Source organism: Cryptotermes secundus, unplaced genomic scaffold, assembly GCF_002891405.2.
Source record: "Cryptotermes secundus unplaced genomic scaffold, Csec_1.0 scaffold766, whole genome shotgun sequence".
NCBI classification, from domain to species: Eukaryota; Metazoa; Arthropoda; class Insecta; order Blattodea; family Kalotermitidae; genus Cryptotermes; species Cryptotermes secundus.
In genome coordinates this window covers 647692-669211 of record NW_019727791.1, presented here as the reverse complement: position 1 = coordinate 669211, position 21520 = coordinate 647692, and the positions used below count along the sequence as shown (strand labels likewise).

Here is a 21520-nt window from a genome sequence, read left to right as displayed (position 1 = left end):
CGGGGAAAGAACCCCTGGCACCCATTGCATAGGAGGTCAGGTGGGTCCCAGAACTGGTCTGGATGACATGGAGAGGAGAAAAATCTTGCCCCTACTGGCACTCGAACTCCAACCGCTCGCCATCCAGCCTGTAGCCAGTCAGTATACCAACTGTGCTAACCCAACCCCCAAAACTTAAATAAAAACAATGTTAAATTTTCATGAAATATATATTTGTGCTTTCTACCAAATTCCTTGATTATACAGGGAGATCAAAAAGTCACTCACATCAAACTAAAAGTTGTTATAAATTGTATTGCAGTTAATATAATTACATCTCCTACCTCTATATGGTACTGTAGGAGTATTAACGACGAGTAGAAATGCCATCTGTCGTGTATCGGTCAAATGACGTCTGCAGTATTGCTTTGGTTATTGCATGACAGACATGTCGTTTTCCCAAGAACGAATTTTCATTGTGGAACATTATTACATCAGTTGTTCTTCACTGCCGAAGTGTGGTTTAACCTTATTGGCTACGTGAACAGTCAAAACAATAGGATTTGGTCATCTGAAAAAATCCACAGGTGTTACACGAAAAGCCCTTGCACTGTCAGAAAACTGTAGTGTGGTGTGCTGTATCATGTCTTTGAATAGTGGGGCCAATTTTCTTTGAAACAACAGTGAACAGTCCAGTGTACCAAGACATCATTACACAGTTTATTGCGCTTCTTGAAGTTGATGAACGTGAGTGTTGGTTGCAGCAAGACGGTGCCACATGTCATACATCTAATGAAACCATGCAGCTCTTGCGTGAGTTTTTTGTTGACCGTCTCATTTCGAAAGGATTGTGGCCCCCACGTTCACCTGATTTGTCACCCACAGATTTTTTCCTTTGGGGGTACCTCAAAGGAATTGTCTATAAAAACAATCCGCATACACTAGATGACCTCAAGAGGAACATTCCGATGGCGATTAATAGCATCAGTTTACAGGTGCTTCACAAAGTGGCCTCAAACATGGTAAAAAGAACATGTGCATTCATTGCTGAACAAGGAAGCCATTTCGAGCATATGTTGTAAAGACATAATTTGATTTTGCATTTCTAAAATGTAAGGTTACAAACATTAATAGTAAGTGCTGTAAGTCATGTAGTTTGTGCATTAAACCAGAAAAATGTAATTGCTTAGTGGGATGTGCGCAACTTTTCGATCTCCCTGTACCTTCAAATTAATATAAATTTGCCTGTTGCTGTAATTTTAAGTAATTTCAATTGGAAATCAGGCAAAAGAAATTTATTTTCAATTGTAATGTCCTGTCTACTCTATTGGCTTTATGTATGCTTACTGTTCTGTGGCTTCAGAGTCATACCAGCAGAGAGTGGTTGTGTTTCCTGCCATCATTGAACCTGTGTAGTGGCAAATGAATTGTGCTGAGTTATAAGTGACTGCAAGTTCTGTGTGCATATTAAATCACTGTACTGATGTTACTTTTTGAAGTTTCTGCAGATTAAACCAGAAAACAATTTTTTTTGTAGTTAAAATTTATTATAAGTAGCCGCAAGTTCCACACACTTATTAAGTCACATTTTAATATCACATTAAATGCCAAAATGAGTTCCAGAAATAGAAAAAAATTTACTTTTCATGACCAGTGTGCTGCTTATCCCCAAGACACAAGTTAGCTGAAGAATGAGATTTTTCTTCCGAACTGCACCAATATTCTCCAACCTCTTGACCAGGGAATAATCAGGTAATTCAGATATTACCACAAGCTGGTTGTAAGAATAATTATTTGTATGATGAGTCACAAGTTGCTTCATGATGCAATGTTCATGAAGGTAAATGTTTTGGATGCACAACTTTTCATTGCAGAATCATGGTGCTGTGTAACATATGACAGTTATGATCTTTCTTGAGAAATGTGTATTCAGTTTAAATCAAACCAGTGATGGTGAAGATGCACCAAAACTTAGCATAGCCAAGATGACTGGCATCAGCTGAAAGCAAATGTATCATGTCAAGCATATGTTAAAGAAAAAACGAACTGGTGAAGCTATCCCTGTAACAGGCTGTGGAGGCCCATAAGGTTGTGAGACATGGTGAGTCCCACATTTTCTAGATGGCTCACAGATGGCAGTGAGGTCAGCCTTACGTGCTTGACCCCCAGGAAGATACCTGTTATTCATTTCTGTTAAGAGGCTGAGTTGACACTGGGGCCATAGTGCAGCTGGAAGGGTTAGGTTTGGTGACAAATCCGATGACCTCATCAGGAATTGAATCCACAACCTTCTGGCTTGTAGCATAGTGCCTCAATCAACTATGCTACCATGTGCCCCTGTCAAGAATATATATTCTGCAATAATTAGATTATAATGTGTGAGGTGCAGACTTTTGAACAAGTGATGGATGGAAAGATTACATCTGGTGTGTCTGAAGAAGATGGTGGTGATAAAAGTGAACCTTCAGTAACAATTCTGTGAGCACACTGGAGGATATTGACACTGAGGAAATATCTCATGAAGCTTGATGTTGATGTTAACATGATGGTTACTCTCAGTAGCACTGAGAGCAAAGTTTGCAAGGTTCAGCAGAAAGCAAAGAAGCAGCAACTTACATTAATCAACCTGTGGAACAAGTGAACTAGATTACATTTTTAATGTAATACAGTACATTATTAATTTAGTGTATTTAATTTCAATAGCTACATATATTTTTATTTTCTTGAGTTTGCATTCATTTAAAATGGTCCCTTCAGAAATGTAAAATCCAGGTTTGACTGTATAGTATTTCCTGTTCATGGGAGAATGTTAGTGTGCCAGATATTTTACAGTTTTTAATTACACTGTATATTCAGGAAAGTTCAGTGGTGAGTATTCTGCAATGGAAGTTATACATTTGTACCAACTGAAGTAGACTCTCTGACTGTTTTCAGATAGGTTCAGTCAGCCTAGAATTTTTGAAGAAATAACATATTATTAGCTTCTACATGTTAATTTGCATTATTTGTTTACTCAAGTCATGATCTGTGTGTCAGAATATCTGTCATTATCATTGCAGCTTTCAAATGGAATAGAAGTCAAGCTGGCATGAAAACAGAAGCAGTTGTATACTTGGATGTGGTTTTATTTAGTCCCCTAAGCTATTAAATTATGTTCACTGGGTTCCTCCTGTAACATGATTTGTGAAATTTATACTGTTAGACTTACTCCTTTATTGTTTGATTCTTTTTGGCATTTTGCAATGAAGTTGCCAGAATGAGTCCATTGGCCTTGTCATGCCTGTTTGGCCATATGTAAAAACTTGAGAACGACTGAATGGATTTTCAGAAAATTTTACATAGGAGAGTATTACAAAAATTTGTTAATGCATTCTACTTTTGATTAAAAATTGACAGCGTTTTAACACTTTACATAAAGATGTACATGGGTTGTTACATGCATCTTGAATGTAATTCACTAAAGTGTATATTGCATTGAAGATGTTTCAAACAAAAGTTAGAGAAAAGTGAATGTATTTTATGCCCCACATGCATTTCTTATAAGTTCTCAGCTTTGTGAGATAATTACAAGTGGTATTCATATTGTTTCATCACATAACTAGGGAACTTTTGCACTCATTTTGATCAAACTGCATATCGAATGCCCTTCCACAAATTTGTCAAACCACGTCAGATTTCATAAGGGATGGTGCAGTAGAAGTACCTTTCACGAGATCTTGAATATGGAAGCATTGTGTGCCCCATTTGTTTTATGTACTTTATAAAGAACATTCATGAATTGAAAATTTGGAGTCAGTAACAAGGCAAATGGACCAGAATTTTTACACTGTACATTTCCTAGCTTGTTATGTTTATGTTCTGTTAAATAGCTCAAAGGCTGCGGTCAGCAGTTATATTTTGTACCAAGTACGGCCAAATCACAATTTATGGCTTTTATTTAATCTCATATTTAGAAAATATTTTCTTTGGTCCCAACTGAATTCCAATTTAAGCAATATGTTATTTTCCCATATTTAGTGAATTCAAATTTTGAAAATAAATGTAAGAAATTTTTGACTTTCCAGAATTTATACCTTGATTTGTTGTGATTGTGATTAAAATAATGATCAGTATTCACAGTGTCTCTAGAAATCATTTATGCACAACCATCTATTTTAGAAATTAGTTTGATATTTTTGATTATGTAATTATATTGTATTTATTTGTGTAGGAACAACTTCTTTAACTGCTTATGTAATTACTTTTTATTAAGTATATTTAGTAATTTTTGTAAGGGCATGAATCAATTCTTGATATATTGTGCACAACCCCCATTTAGTAGTTGAATAGCTCAGTTGGCATAGCAGTGGGTTATAGGCTAGATGACCAGGGTTCGATTCTTAGCAAGGGCAAGAGATTCTTTTTTCCTCTCCACAGTGTCCAAACTGGCTCCGGGGCACACCCAGCCCCCTATACAATGTTTACTGGGGTTTTTCCTGGAAGATGGGGGGGCTAGAGCAGCCAGGTCATGAAGCTGACTACTCCAATCTTTTGCCAAGGTCAAGAATGGTGGAGTTGTACCTCTGCTATACCTATACCTCTCCATGGTCTGGTGCTCAATTAATTAAGCACAGCGACAATTTCTCGTAACCCCCATTTAGCTACAATCTCAGTTTAGTGTAAGAGAAGCTGTTTCTCCTAAAGATAAATTAGTATGAAGAGTACTATCTTCTGGGATATTACACAATATGCACTGCTTGCTATCTGCTCTTGCTGGTTTCTTGCTCATCTTATTCTTTGACCCTGAAGATGGAGGCAATATGTTCCTCCAAAACTTCAGTTGAATTTCAGTGGACTACATGGTGTTACAGCCCAGAAGTTAGCACCCTTCGTTACCACCACCGTGAGAGCCTCAAATCCTAAATTTGTATGGATTTTATTGAATTGTGATGTGAAGTTTTGAATTTGGAGGTAATTGGTTTGTGTTGAACCCAGGGGATCTAATAAGTTGAATGAGGTTTGTCATTTTACTTAAATCCTTCATGCAAATTCTGGCATGATACTCTAAAACACGAGGGCCATTCGTAAAATAACCTCCAGTGAACTGTTAAGAAAACAAGCAGTGGGAAAATTATTTTATTGTATACAAAAAATACGAACCTACTTAAACTAATTTTCAATTTAGTCATTGTCAGAATTGAGTCACTTGTTGTGTTGGGGAATAAGCTTTTGTATGCCTGTATCAAAGAAGTCTGCTATGTGTGAGCTCAGCCACATTTTTGACACCTTCCATCAACTTCCCATCATTGTTGAAGCTCTGTGATCACAGCCAGTTCTTCAGGTAGGTATGAGCAAGCAGGTGGTGGTCACTTGGAACAAGATCAGGGCTGTAAGGGGGCTGGTCAAACAACTCCAAGTTGAAATGCTCCATCACTGTTCTAGTGTGTGCAGCTGTATGCAGACATGCATTGTCATGGAGGAGTATGACACTGGATGTTAGCATTCCACACCTTTTGGCCTATGCAGTTTTTTAGTGTCACAGTACAAAATATGGCTGAGCTCACAGGCAGGAGATTTCTTTGCCACAGGCATACAAAAACTTATTCCCCAATACAAGTGGCTCAAGTGCCACACTTGGAACTTGCAGTTATGTTGAAGATGACAACATTAAGTCTTATGTGTCATTAGATTATATCTAAGTGTTTCTAAATTGCATAGCCGTTGTGGTACTGTGTGGAAATGTGCAGTTATGTTAAGAAAAACAGTATGGCTTTTGTTTCATTAGATGGTATCCAAATGTTTCTAAATTGCATAACAGCTGTGATGCTGTGGGGACATGTACAGATATGTTGAAGATTACAACAGTATGGCTTGTGCTACATTAGATAATATCCTATCCCAGTGTCTCTAAATTACATAGTAGTTGTGATAGTGAAATCCAACAAAATAAACTTTTTATTATTACAAGGTTTCTTTGAATATGGTACATTTTTTAATATCCTGAGACCTATAGTTGGAACTGCTTGTGTAATTATTCATTTGTTGAAGGTATTCAGTTTGGCATTTATTCTTGTACTGGTGAACCTCTACTTATCAGTTCATTTAGTGAACACAGAACCCTGGATTTATAAATATTCTAACAAATTAACATTAACAAGTTTAACAGTATGTCTTATGAAAAAAAAAATAATTTGACTTATGTGAACATTCAACTTACATATTTTAAAGAACAAATTATGTTCACAAGTTTGGGTTTACTTGTACTTTAAATTTTAACATTATACATTGATAGAAAAAAATCAGGTAACAACCCCAGCCTCTTATCCTGTGGGTGGTGAGGACTCTTGTTTGTGGTAAAGTAGCTAGGTCATGAAATTGACTACACCTCCATCTAGTGCTGAAACTGAGAATGTGTGGAGATATGCCTTCACTCCTCCAAGCATCTTGATGGCATGATACTTAATTAAGCAGAGTGACAACTTTGTGTTTGTATTTATGATATGTGTTTTTTGTTTTCAGATGATGATTTCAGTGAAAGCACAGGTTATCACTGCGCACTTCCTTTGGAGGTACATGGTGCTGGTTATGCACAATTACAAATGATCTCAAATACAAAGGCTGGAAAACTGGTGAGTGATAAAGTCATAGATCTTTTTTTATCAGGAAAATAGTTTAAGTTTGTGTTATTAATGTCAACTATAAAAGAAGTGAAGAAATGTTGGCAGAATTTAATATAATATTGTCATGTGTTGGGTGTACAACGTGACAAATAAGTTGACGCCGTTGTTTGGTATAGCGAGTTTATTCTGTTCGCTCGCCTTACACACACACTTTACAAACATTTGCCCTTGCAGTGTTACAATCACTGCTCACAATATTCCGGCTGACACTGGACTCTCTTCTCTGGTGGTTTCTAGCAGACTCTCTTCTTCGGCGGATATTCCGAGAAACTGCTCCGAAGGGTTGATAACGACTGACTTCTTCGACTGATATTCCAAGACTGACGACTTCTCGTCGAAGCTGGGCTTTTATAACCTTGGCCGCTGCTAGGCAAATGAATCCTCTGTTATAGCAGTGGAAACGTTGCTTTGTCGGTTCCGCGTTTCCTACGCAATGACCCATTGTTTTTGCGTTGTCCCTGTGGGAACGCTTCGCGTATTCGTCGTAACCGTGGAGATTCCTGTTAGGACTACAGTAGAGCAATTGTTGTTTCCTATGCAACGGTCTATTCTAGTGTTTCCATAGAAGTGACTCTTCTGGATTCGCGACACGTTACAATATAATATATAATGTAATATACACAGTATATGGAACTTTAAACTTAGCTGGAATATGAAAAATTAGTTCTAGTCCTCACAGATACTTATGTTGTTGATTGTGTTATTTTATCCCTGTTCTAGATGGCTCCATGTGTTCTTGTCCATCAGCGGAGTTTTGATGTTGAACAGTTCTGTCATGAAATTGCTGAGAGATTATGTATTGAAGCTGGGAAGAAATATTGGTTTTGCAATGATTATGATGTAGAAATAGTTGATGTAAGTGGGAAACTTGTCATTTATTATTGATACATGTACTAGATGTGTGTGTAATACTTTTTATTTTATTTTTAAACTTTCCTCATGTATATCTTCCCACGAGAGAAGTACTGCTTGCAAGCATGGAGCATTCTTTGTATTATTTGCTCAAAGTGCAGAAAGTCTTTGTCCATCCTTTTTTTTTTATCCTTGAAATTACTTGACACATCTTGCCAAAATTTTATATTGGGTGCCTGCACTAAAAGTCATCAAATGAATTTAGTTTTGTCTGTAATGGTTCAGTAAATCTTTTACAAACATTCAAATTGAACACGTAATTTTTCTCAGAAATGATACATCATACAAATGAATGGTTTGTGAAATATGGCCTAGAACTCATTACAATCTACAACTTTTGTTTGAATTTTTTTTCTATATTCTTTATGTTTAAAGAGACCGGGAGAAAAATAATTTACAGTTATTAAGTCTGGAATTTGTAGCATGGCAAGCTTTACAGAAATGTGTTTGCATTGTAAATAAATGAACACAGTAGTGAGGTATGTAAAATTTTTGTCTCTTACTCATTCCTGTATTCAGTTTCTCAGTATCTTTCCTGCCCCTCATAAACACAATTTTGAATACAGTGATTTGAAAACTTTTTCCTCTTAAGAATCTCTTGGAAATGAAAGTAGTTTCAGTTGATAAATATTGGAAAAACGAAATTACTGTCACTTGTTGGGTATGTGACATGACAAATAACTTCACTCTGTTTTGGATCTAACGAATTTATTGCACACTCGCTCTTACACTTACACAGTTTACAATTTCACAATTACTGCCATCTGCAGTATCACAAGTACTGGTCCTGTTGTAGTCACTGCCATTCACTTGATACAACTCAGTAACAACTTGTAGCTGCTGGACTTCAACTCATACTGAATACTCATACTCAGTACTAGTAACTTCTGGTTCAACACTGACTAATACTCCTCATTATGCGGCTTCCGCACTGATAACACAGAAAACAGTTATGTGATATCTGCCACTGTAGCATGATGTCATGTTTACCGATTGCCTAGCAATAGTCTCTGCATGGACTCCCCTGTTGTGTGACGTCACAGCATAGCGGGGAAGGGTGTTTACCGAGTGTTGCTTAATGATGGAAGGAGTGGGGGTGTGGCCAATACGCCACATTATTTTTAATAGTTTCCTGCAGTATTACTCTTGTGTAAAGTTTATATGACTTTTTCCTGAATTTGCTTGTACTTGGATGTTGAGGGGTAAAATGCATATTCTCTAGATGTGGTATACATTTTCTTTTAATTTGCTTAGTGGGGGGTGGAGTCCAACTGGGTCCACTCAGCACGGTGGCCACTGATTGGCCTATTGCAGCCTGCCCTGGGTGATTATGATGATGGAGAGTTTGGTGGAATGAAGATTGGCAGGGGAAACTGAAGTACTCAGAGAAAACCTAATTGAACCTGGGCTGCTGCGGTGGGAAGCCAGCGACTAACCGCTTGAGCTATGGCATGGATGTGCTATACCTTACTTCTAGTTGTTTTAGTCCCAGTACGATGTTGAAATATTTTTTTAATTTTTATAGGCTCTGTCCTTGAATGTAAGAATTCATAATATTAACACTAACAGACAAATACACCACAACCAATCTGCTTCTATCCATCAAGAGAGTAAAATCAGGGAAGACATGAAAGACACACAAAAAATTATCAACAAAGAAGAGAAAGTAGCTGTGCATTTTCTTGAATGACAGGTTTTCTTTAGGGAAGATTATAACGTTTTAACTGTAGTTAAAACTTTTTAGAGAGAACAGTTTTTGGTGTTCCCATATCAAAGTCACTTATAATATGCCTGTCCTTATAATCAATTCTGCCTAATATTTGATCCACAGCTCCTTGGGATTCCATTCCATTATGTTTTAGTATCCCACTCCTCATGCAGAAGTTTGCTTGAAGTTAGAAATTCTATCAAATCTTCCATATGAGATCAATTTATTTGATAGAAATATGATAAAAAAACCTGTATTCAGTCTTCATATGTTGATTATAGAAGATGATATAAGATTAACATCCTTGCATTGCTACCATCTCTGGTCTATTGGCTATCTCCTTTCTTAGCAGAAGAAGATATAACTTCAAATGGCATGAAATTGTTTATATATTTTAACTTGAGGTCTGCTGAGTTTATTACATTTAATATTTCTTTTTGTATTTGAAAATATTATTCCTTGCATTGACATTGAGCTTGTATTTAAATACTTACCACCGTAAAGAGAGAGAGAGTTATGATTATGGATGCAGTAATGTTTTATATCTTGACAGGTTTGTCCTTTTTCCGGAGATGTGATTGCTGTTGCGTTAATGAGAATTCAGGCAACTATCAAAACAAAAGGTTTAGCAAAGAGTCAAAGGTTTGTATGAATTTTTATAGTGTGAATAGCATGAAACCTATTTATGCAATTCTTTTTGGTGAAGAAATGGTCAGGAGAAAATTGTATTAAACTTTTACAAATTAAGCTGTTAACTCTTTAAGCTGGTTCCCTGTACCCATGTACACTGTTCATTTCCCATCTTCTGCAGCATTTGTTATGTGTATGGATATGCTATCTGCAGAATCCAAAATACATCTTTACAGCTGCTTTCTCTAGAGAGATATTGTAATTGTATGAGCTGCAGTATATTCGACAGGTCTTAATGTTTTGTGCCTTAAATTGTCTTATCTGAGAATTGCTGTATGCAGGCAGGATTTTTTTTTTGGTCAGCAGTCTGTGAGTTTGTCATGCAACAAACATGGCTGCTTCCCTTGGTTTTGAACATGTTTCAGATTGGCTGCTTAGGAAAATAGCCTAAGTATGATAAAGCTTATGAAGTTGTTCCTGTGCTTAATTAGTTAAGCACCACACCATGAAGTCATGTGGGGGAGTGGAGGTATAGCTTCACAATTCTTGCTCTTTATGCTAGATGAAGTCAAATGGCCACCTTCGCATCCTGACCAATTTACCTCCTGGGCAAAGAGTTCCCGGTAGCCATTGAATAAGAGGCTAGGTTGGTCTGAAAGCTGGTCTGGATGCTGTGGAGAAGAGAAATGTATCTCTCCCCTGCCGGGAATCGAACGCCACTCATCCAGCCCCTATAATTTTGCCTGTGGTTCTGTATAGGTGTGAAACTTGGTCTCTGACAATGAGGAATGTAAACTGAGGGTGGTTGAGAACAGTGTGTTGAGATAATTTGGACTGAAGGGAGATGAAGTGACAGGAGATTGGAGAAAAAGATGTAGGTGGGTGAACAATATTAAAATGGATCTTAGAGAGGTAGGATGGGGTGGTATGGACTGGATTGATCTGGCTCAGGATAGGGACCAGTGGAGGGCTCTTGTGAACACGGTGGTGAACCTTCAGGTTCCATAAAATGCTGGGGAGTTCTTGAGAAGCTGCACAGTTGGCAGCTTCTCAAGAAGGGCTCAGCTCCATGAAGTTAGTTTAGTTTATTGGCACACTAGAGTATTTCTTGCAAACCAGGAGCTTCCCACATACTTACCAATCCATCAGTCACAGCCATTCTTTTTTTGGTGCCATGTACAAATGTGGAGTCAATCCAGACTGAACCAGCATTGCAACTGGAACTGTAAAATGTTCATTCGTGGCATTACCATACCCTTTGATTATCTAGGCATCCAGTGAGCAGTATGGAACGACAGCAGTACCAGGGCAGTTGCAAGTTTGTGTGGAATGTGGACACAGGGCATTATGCTGTGGTGTGGACACGGGCACTCCATGAAGTTGATCCCTGCAACACTGTTGACATGGAGCCATGGAATCCAGCCCGAGATTTGGCTGTGAAACTCAGGGAGGATCTTCACGATGTTCCCATGTGTCAGTCTGTGAAAACAATAACTAATGAATTAGTACTTAGAGGTAAGTGATAATCTGTCCTCTACATTTTGTTGTAAAATAAAACAGCAGTTAAACTCCTGTTTGATGTTCCTGTCATAGACAGTGGATTCAGTCACTAAATTGCTGAATATCATTGTATAGTGTTTAGCATAGGTACCTTTTTGTTTGGTATTCTTTATAATGTAGAAAAGGACATCTTACTTGGAGGTGATATCTATCCGTCTTTCTGTGATCTACTGTAAGTATCTAAATGACTGCACAATTTTTCTTAAAATTTGGCATGGGAGATTTTCACTAAACATCGGGAAATACTGATTTTTAACCATATTGAACCATAATAAAATGTGCTATATGTAAGCCCATAAACAAACTTTTCCATGGATCCTATAAACTATTCCACAGATATTGTAGAAATTGTTATGAGGGACTTCAACCAAAAGCTATGAGGCAGTTTCTATGTTCAGCTATATTTATCTATAATAAAGACCGATTTACATAAGACCCTACATGGAATTTTCCATTATCTCTCAACCCTTTCACAGATTTTGTTTAATTTTAATATGGGAGACTTTACCTAATATGCATTTTACTATTCCTGTTTGTATGTACGCTTAATAAACTTCAGACAAGGTAGATTTATGTGCTAGTTTATGGAGTATATATTCTTTTCCAGTCTTGTTCTTGTTGTTCATGATTTGAATCTCACCATGGAAAATGGCTGTCCTGAGGCAGATTCCTTCATCATAATTAAAGTTGTCTATACCTGTAAGATTTGAGGCTTTCACAGCGGTGACTATGAAGAAAGCAGTCTTCTGGGATTTGGCATCATGTATATGTGGTGTTAACCGACTGGTCTGCATTTACTGGTTCTCACGGTCTCTTCGCTTGCAGATTTCTTATATTTTTTCTTCTACCCTGAAGATGGAGGTGATACGTTCCTCCGAAACGTCGGTTAACACCACATATACACGGTGCCAAATCCCAGAAGACTGCTTTCTTCTTGTCTATACCTGTTTTCCACAACTAGCAGCAGTGAGTTGTCCCTACAGGCAAATGCCAGGATTGTACATTGAATTCCTCCCATAGTTCATTCCATCTTACCATTCATATGTTTTCTTCTTTTATTTCTCATTGAGCACCGCCTAACCTAAGCAGTTTAATATTATCAGTAAATGAATCAAGGTCATGAAACTGAAGAAGATCTTAAATGGAAGAAATCTAACACTTATGGTAGGAAATATTTGAATTGGGCATTAAAGGAGCAAATACTTTAAAGGGAGGAACTTGAAGAGGAGGGGACCCCTTACCATATATTGGTTGCAATAGTAGAATAAAATCTCTTTGCAGTGTGTGTAATGTTCTAATTTGAGTCTGAATTAGACCCATTAGTCAGAGATAATGTGCAGATTTGGTAAGACCTGTGGTAACGAGCATTGGCCATGCTATAGCTCTGGCTATTAGTTGCCGGCTTCCCACTGCAGTGGCCTGGGTTTAGTCCCAGCTCAGGTAATGTAGGATTTGTGGCAGACAAAGTGGCACTGGGGAAGGTTTTCTCCAAGTCCTTCGGCTCCCCCTCCCAATTCTCATTTCACCAACTGCTCCACATTTATCATCATCTGGGGCTGACACAATAGGCCAAATAGTGGCTGAGGTACCAGGTTGAGCTACCAGTCTCACCCAACCCAAGACACTAAATAAAAGCATTGGAGCAGGCACTTTCATTCCCCCTAATTTTACAGGCCCCTCATTAGCCTACTTTATAAGGAACAGATTGAAGGGCTGAGCATTGAATGACTCTTGAACTGCAACAGTATTTGTTCTGTTGTACAGTGAGGCTTATGATACCAGCATGTCCATCCCTCCCATTGACCCGTCCATGTGATGGAGGTGGAATAAGAAAAATATATAATTTTATAAGATGGAGACTGAGATGTTGAAAAAAGTTGAAACAGCATGAATATATGGAATCAGCCCATCAACACTCATAATTCATAAAAGAAGGAAAGAATTGAAAAAATAAAATGTCATTGATTTCATCACCATTTCATCACAAAGGAAAGGGAAATGGCAATGGGTTATAATTAAATTGAGCTGCATACAGATGGTTTATTGGCACGAGACAAAGAAGGTTTTAATTCACAGACCAATGTGGCAGGTGGAGGCTAGAGTTAAAGCTCTACTCGAGGATGTAGATAACAGTCCCCCTCAGAAGGTAAGACCATGTGACTTACAGAAATTAATAAATTCTTTGAAATTGAGAAAGGCCTGCAGAATTGGTGGAATTCCAAATGAATTCCTTAGGCACCTTCCATGCCAACCATTGGTACACCTGACCCATTTATTCAGTCATTGCCTTCGGCTGTCCCATTTTCCAAATCCTTCAGAGGAAGCAAAAGTCATAACTTTACCAAAACCTGGTAAGGACCCAAAATACCTCAAAATTTATGTTAGATTAGTCTCCTGTCCACAACAGGCAAACTATTAAAAAAAAGTCATTCTGAAAATAGTCCACAAGCACATTGAAATAAGAGGCCTGTTTAACACGAGCCAGTTTGGTTTCCATGCACATCACAACATGACATTGCCACGTATGAGGCTAATGGACCACTTAACTCTTAATTTTGACAATAAATGTATATGGCTGCTGTGTTCTTGGACATCAAAAAAGCCTTTGATACCACATTGCACTCTGGTTGCTGTATGAGTTATCTAAATTGGAATTTTTGACCAGTTTGATCAAGCTTATTGGCTGTTTTCTTTCACAACAGTAATTCAGTGTTTCAATGGAAGGTGAAATATCTATACCAAAGGAAGTGGAAGCAGGGGTGCCACAAAGTTCTGTCTTCTCCCCAACCCTATTCAATATGTATAGTTGGAGAAGGATGGAGAAGATCAGTTGGACCGATTATGTGAGAAATGAAGAAGTGTTAATCAGAGTCAGTGAGCAGAGGAATATCCTACACGAAATAAGAAAACGGAAGGTTAATTGGATTGGTCATGTTTTACGCAGAAACTGCCTTCTAAAAGAAGTTATTGAAGGAAAGACAGAGGGGCGGATAGAAGTGACCAGAAGACGAGGAAGAAGACGTAAGAAGATGCTGGATGACCTTGGGGACAGAAGAGGATACTGTCATTTGAAGGAGAAAGCTCTAGATCGCATTAAATGGATGAATTGTTTTGGAAGAGACCGTGGACCTGTCGTCTGACAGATTACTGATGATGATGATGATGATGATGATGATGATGATGATGATAAATGATGGCCCCCAAAGACACCGTTCATCTATCTAGCCCTCTTTGCAGAGGACACCTGTCTGTATATGAGAGATTGCAAGTAGGGTTTCTTTTTATTAATCTCCAGCACGGTCTCAGCTGAATAGAGACCTGGTGTAATCACTGGAATATTAAAATTAATGAAGATCAGACTCAGGGAATCTACTTCTCTCACAGTCGTTGACCGTCTGTGCCTCATCTTACATTGAATGGAAGAAATATTCCATTTGTAAATAGTGCAAAAATCTCTATGTAATATTCGGTAAGGGGGTTACATGGAGAATACACATAGAAATGATTGAAGCCGAAGCCTTCAGAACATTTATTAGAGTATATTCCTTATTCAGAAGTGAGCGATTAAGTGCTAACATTAAATTGACCCTCCACAAAGCTCTCGTTAGGTCTATAATGACTTATGCTAGTCCTGCCTGGGAATTCGTGGCAGGTGCCCATCTAATGAAATTGCAGAGCCTGCAAAACAAGGTTCCTGTTCCATTGGCAATTATCCAAGGCACACCGATTTGCAATTTGCCAGATCACATACTTCAATATATTGATACCAGTCATGATCACCTAGAAAAATCATTGTTAAAGCGAACTGTTCAGGAAGAGATTTCTGATTATTTTTTATTGTGGTCACAAACTTAAAATTTTTATGACAAATTTCTTATTATATAACATAGCGTGTGTAATTATATGAATATTGTCACATGCCTTTGGTTCCATGACAAATAATGGGTTGCAGCTTAGACAAAGCTGTTTTATTGGACAACTCATCCACGATTACAATTCGAATCACTACAATCACTCTGACATAACTTCTTTCAGATGATGCGACCTTCCTAGCCCATCATCTCTGATCTCTGATCTGACTGTTGCAATCTACCCTCTTAAAGTAGGTCTTCATGTACTGCCGAGAGAATACCTCCAAGGGCTCTCTCTGTCTTTGACACAGCATTGGGTAGCATATCCATTGCTGTGGGAACTCAACAATTCTGTCTCTGTTGCCTAGGCAATTTCCTAGGTAGCGGTCTGCCTATGTATTTGTTTCCACTGAAGTATACGTTCTTATTGTAGCCATTGCGTCATATAATGGACGTCATATAATCCGGCTTTTAGGCACATTGCTCCTTCCTTAGGGCTGTTTGTCCCAAACAGCCTAATGGTGTATCACCATTCTTTCCTTTTCTGGGGTTTCCATTGTTCCAGGTTCTTTTTTCTTTTTTTTTCCTGCAGTGTTCACTCCCCTTCACCACTACCATCTCTCCTTCCTTAGGGGCACTCATCTTGAGCAACCCAATATGGTCCAGCCACTTCCTTGAGAGTTCTGTTCTATTGCTTTTTTTTTCCTTTTTTTCTAGCTGTTGGGGCTGATGTTTCTACATTACTGGCTCCTGCGCTACGTACCATTCTTTTTTTTTTTGTTTTGGACAGGGTCAGCCCCTCCACAAGGTCCAGTGTTTGCTTCTTTGTAACCTGCTGGACATCCCATTTGCTTGCTTCACAAATTCCAGCTCCAGGGTCATCTTGAGGATCTTGTAGGTTGGTTCTCCTCTTCCCAGAGGTGATAGCTGTCCCGAGCTCCACCCTCTGATTTTGATTGCAATTGTCTTCTTCTTTTTTGGATATAGCAGCTGCTTGCCACCTAGATTCTTCATTGCCTTGCTGCCTTGCTGAGCAGCCATACTCTCTGGGTTGCCTGTTCAACCTTTGACTTGATCCAATTTTTTTGATGGTGTGCCTCTTGCGCCATGCCACTGTTGCATGGTGGGACACCTTCCTGTAGGCGACAGTCAGTCTCCTCCGGGATTCACTTTTTTCCCATTTTGTCTCCTTCGGTTTCTGGCAGTGTTCTGCAGCCAGATTTTGGTCCCTACGCCATTTCCTTGGTCCTCTGATTGGCATCACTGTGGTGTCTTCCCTAGGGATTTCTTGATGTGCCACCTTATGTTCTATGTCCACTGAGGTCGTCTCCTCTCCTTCAAGACGTGCAGCTTGGTTCACATCCATCCTGGCTATCATTTTGTCTATCTTTGCCATCATTTCCTTTAGAGCTTCACGGCCTGTCTTCCTATTGGTCTCTGTCTCTTCCATCTTGGTTCTCTGGGTTCTCAGTTTGTCTTGCATAGACTTCAAGAGTTCAAATATTTGTTCCATGTCATTGTCTTCAATCTAATTCAGTCACTTCTTACAACAAACTGTGGCGTGTTTAAGGTCATAACACTTCCTGAGACTAATTGTCACGTGTTCGTGGTTCCATGACAAATAATTATTGGCTTACAGATTTAGACAAAGCTGTTTTATTGGACAACTCGTCCATGATTACAATTCCAATCACTACAATCACTCTGACATAATTCTTCCAGGCGATGCGACCTAACTAGCTCATCATCTCTGATCACTGACCTAACTGATGCATTCTACCCTCTTAAAGTGAATCTTTGTGAACTGCTGAGCCAACACCTTGTCCAAGGGTCCTCTCTGTCTTTGACACAGCGTTGGCTAGTGTAACCGGTGCTGCGGGAACTCAACAATTCTGTCTGTGTTGCCTAGGCAATTTCTTAGGTAGCTTATGTATTTGTTACCAGTGAAGTATGTGTTCTTATTGTAGCCATTGCATAGCAATGGATGTCATATAATCTGGCTTTTAGGTGCCACGCCGCAATATTGTAACAATTATAATCCATAGAAGTGACTGCACACTTTATATGTTGTTTCAGTTTCATTATTTTTGCAAAAAGTATATGCAAGTTTGGGATCTGTATACAAATTGGTAAGAATAGTGAAAAAATGTGGCATCAGTGTAATTGGGTAGTAGAGGGCATGCATGCTGTATTCATGTATGGTGGGTTAAAGAGCGATACCTTGCTGGAACCAGCCATTGTGCAGTTAATTGTGTGGAGGTTGATGGATCCCACAGAAGCTCTACCAAACTACAGATCAGTTGGTGCACATTTTATTTTATGGTTTATATCATAAGGGCTGTGTGCCATGACTCAGTTCTTTTCATCGAATGGTCCTTATAAAAACTGTTATTTTTTGTTACCTGTCAGTATACTGAAATTCTGTTACAATGATTGTAAGTTGTCCTTTTCCAGAAGTTTGTTGTGCTAACATTTCAGTGTATTTTCATCTGCCTTCTAACACTGATTTTGTTTGTATTATTAATATATACTTGTGTTGGAGGAAACTTAAAGTGTAAAGCCTCATGAGTCAACTACTTAATACATAATACAAGGATCATTGCACAGAATATAGAAGCATGTACTGGGGTCAGATTTCGGTTATGATATCCACATAGCTTGCTTGGTTGGTATAGTTCACTTGTGGACAAAAACCACATGGCTTGTGTTTACACAGCTGTTTCTACTTTCAGTATCGACATGGCAATCATGTGAATTCTGCAATATCATGATGATCAGGCATTGGTGTAGTGGAATATTGAATTTTTTTGTGTGGGTATGTGGAATTTTTATGGAGGTATTATATATACACACCGAAGAATTCTGTATTAAAAGATTTTTTATTGTGCGTTCTTACCTTTATTCCTGTAAACGAGCTTTGTTGTCGAAAGGTGCAGTGTCCAAACTACTGTAGGAGAAGAAAGCAGTCTTCTGGGATTTGGCACCGTGTATATACATATACACGGTGCCAAATCCCAGAAGACTGCTTTCTTCATAGTCACCGCCGTGAAAGCCTCAAATCTAACATACTGTAGGAGAGTTTGCCTGTTTGAAGCTGTGCTTTGATGAGGTCTGCAGTTTCTTCTTTCTGAGAATATTGTGGGAAATAGTTTTCCCTCTCACTAGATGGTGCTAGATCCTACATTGTGCAATTTTTGGATGTAAATAGATCATTTGCTGTTCATCTCTTTACAGTGAAATGTTGCCAATTGCTAGTGTACTGCAAAAAATAAGTCTGGGAGGTAAGCCAGCTGCAGAATTGCTGGAAGTGAAATTGTTAACAATTATAGTCATTGAGAATTTGGAACTTTGCAGTTGTCTGATAAATTGAATGTAGGAGGAACTGGTACCGGTTGCAGTTAGGCTCAGAAATTGCTAGTTGCAACTATGTAGTTCTGGCTAGCCTCAGTATATATCAGTCATACCACTGGAAGGAGAGTAGGCACCATAAGTGCTTCCTAGAGGAAGTTAGCTATAGGAGTGAGGAAATGAAATTCATAATTGTTCATGTTCATTTTTAATATGTCTTCATTCTGTCAGCTTTAATACAATTAACATTTTTATAGTAGGAATAACTTTTCTCTAAGTTTGATTTGTTTCATTCTGGTCCGTCACACTAACAATTACAAATATAAATCACTCCGTCCAATGTGACCTGTAAGTTTTTTACTACAGGAAAACTTAACCCCCTTACATGTTTCGGTCTCTGACAATACAAAATTGTATTACAAACACAATTATTGACAATACAAAAAAAAAATTTTAATTAGCATCAAGAAATTTTATATAATTTTTTAAAAACTTTACATTCCCAGGAAACTGCTGTTTGTGAAATGTTCTATTTTGTGTACTATGCATTGTAGCATATAAGTGTACGTACTTTACGTCTAAACAACTTATGTGATGGTGGTTTCCTATTTGTAGTGATGTTTGCCCTCTGAAGATGGTCCACAGAGACCGAAACATGTAAGGGTGTTAAGTTTTCACGTAGTAAAAAACTTACAGGTCACATTGGACGGAGTGATTTATATCTGTAACTTTTCTCTTGTTTCAGGTGTTTCATTGGTGCGTATCAGTGACTTAGAAAACTTGACTGAATTAACACTGTGAGAGTATGAAGTTGTAGCAGCAGTAATTTTTAAGGATTGAAGCTTGATCCCTGTTCTTCATCAGTTAATTAAGATTTATAATAATGACAGGAAGTAGGTGTCAGTACCAGGCTCTTGGAAGTTGCTGCTTCCAACATACCTTATACTTTCAGTGTTAAACAATTTGTACAAAAAAAATTTTTTTTTTTACATGTCTTCAAGAATTGTTGGCTGTAGCTCTGATTGCTTATTCCTAGTAGGAAAGAGTTTGTAGTCTCATAGAGATTTGTGAAGAAGAGCTCTGGGTCCTGATGTGTGAACATCACTCAGATATACATACAGATTTACATTTGTTGCCAGTGGTATATTTAAAAAAATTTAAAATAGGCAGCATGGGTCTAAATATGCACTGTACTGTTGTACTTACCAGTTATCATTGTTTTAATGATTTTGCATGAATAGCTGGGCCCCATGTAACCTATAGGCTCTCCACTGTATTCAGAGAAAAAGATATTGACTGTAGCAAACCATACCCACATATAAGTCCATGTTAATAATTTTTTATTAATGATTAAAGAGATTGAATGTTTATGCATTTTTTAATGGAGCAAATATGTGAGTATGCAGTATTTGATTGTAGATGGAGATTTGCCAGTGCTCTTGTGTATTTTTAATTGTAATGAAACTGAATATGGTAACCTATGAATATAGGAAACATTGCAAGGAAAAGCACAGCTACTCCCAACAGAATAGCATAAGTATGACAGTGCCATCTTTTGTCTTTAAACATAATAAAGTCAATCTTGCAGTCAGAAGAACCATGTGAAATACATGAACAGCAGCGTAGCAGCAACAGCAGCAGCAGCAGTAGCAACAGTCATGTGACGCCCTTGTGTAGGCTGTCATCATGAGAATTATTTTAGATATGATATTATTTGTTTAAACAAGGAAACAAGCTTTACCGCATTGCTTTGAAGGATGTGTACCTGTTATAAGTATTGTGAAAGCCATTATTTTGAAATTCTTACAAGCTAGGAAGAGTGTTGCAAATTGATAAGTTTTCATGGTAAAATCAAGTTATCTTGATTTATAATAATCTGAAATTTGCTACACTAATGCTATGTGCATATGAGATCTTTTTAGAATGTTTCTAGCATGATGTTTTTGAAGATAAAAGAAATCAAATTATCTTGATTTCTAGTAACCTGGAAATAACTGCAATATTATAGTATAATTACTGTAATCATATATATTGTCACATTCTAAGGGTGTGTGACTATAGATGGGGTATGGATTGGAGATTGGATTTATTGACCACTTGTGTACACCACTCAGAACTACACTTTACAGTTCACTGAAATTTCAATCTAATACAGTCTCCACTAGTTGTTTCTTGGCAACAGCTTTAACCATGGGGATTCTTCATCTTCCGTGTCACATCATTGCCCACTGGTTAATACTCCACATCTACCTGAACTCGAGTGAACTGACAGCTGAACTCTGTCACCAACCAGCTACTTCATGTCACTTCACATAACTGAACTGCTGACAACTCCTCCTCTGGAATTTGACTAACCATGCTTATAACATTTTGGCACAAACCTCATAGAAAACACCATTTTAATTTTTATAATCCAACAATATCTTAACTGTTGCATGTGTATCCATTGCTGCGGGAACTTGTTTATTGAGCAGTTGCCTAGTAATAGCCCAGGTATTGTTGATGTGTTAACCTGCCATTATCAAGCTAGGCATGTTCCTTCTCACAATTGTTGCATAGCAGTAGCTTTACACACTACAAAAAAATACGTATATATATATATATATATATATATATGTTCATTGCTTTTTCTTCCATATTCCTTCCATTCTCTCTTTGCATGCACACCCATATGTGTGTGTATGTGCATGTGCATCTGTGTGTGTGGGGGCTAATTAAAAAAAATTAAATTCACTTAGTGGGGAGTGGAGTCCAACTGGGTCCACTGCGCACGGCAGCCACTGATTGGCCTATTGTACCTTGGTGGGTGGGCTATATGTAACAGTATTGTAACACACATGACAGTATTATTTAAATTTTTGTAGGCTAATGAT

General features: G+C 38.0%; 1 protein-coding gene across 1 annotated transcript in view; it reads left to right on the top strand.

Moving 5' to 3' along the window:
- The window catches only part of LOC111865020, a 44284-nt gene extending 23540 nt beyond the window's left edge, over nt 1-20744 (top strand). The window contains exons 6-10 of the mRNA XM_023852717.2: nt 6478-6587; nt 7359-7493; nt 9812-9900; nt 11159-11403; nt 19393-20744. Coding sequence (XP_023708485.2) covers nt 6478-6587; nt 7359-7493; nt 9812-9900; nt 11159-11403; nt 19393-19448 — 635 coding nt within the window. The 3' untranslated portion in view covers nt 19449-20744. The remainder of the gene's footprint in view (nt 1-6477; nt 6588-7358; nt 7494-9811; nt 9901-11158; nt 11404-19392) is intronic.
- Nucleotides 20745-21520: the final 776 nt, after the last annotated feature.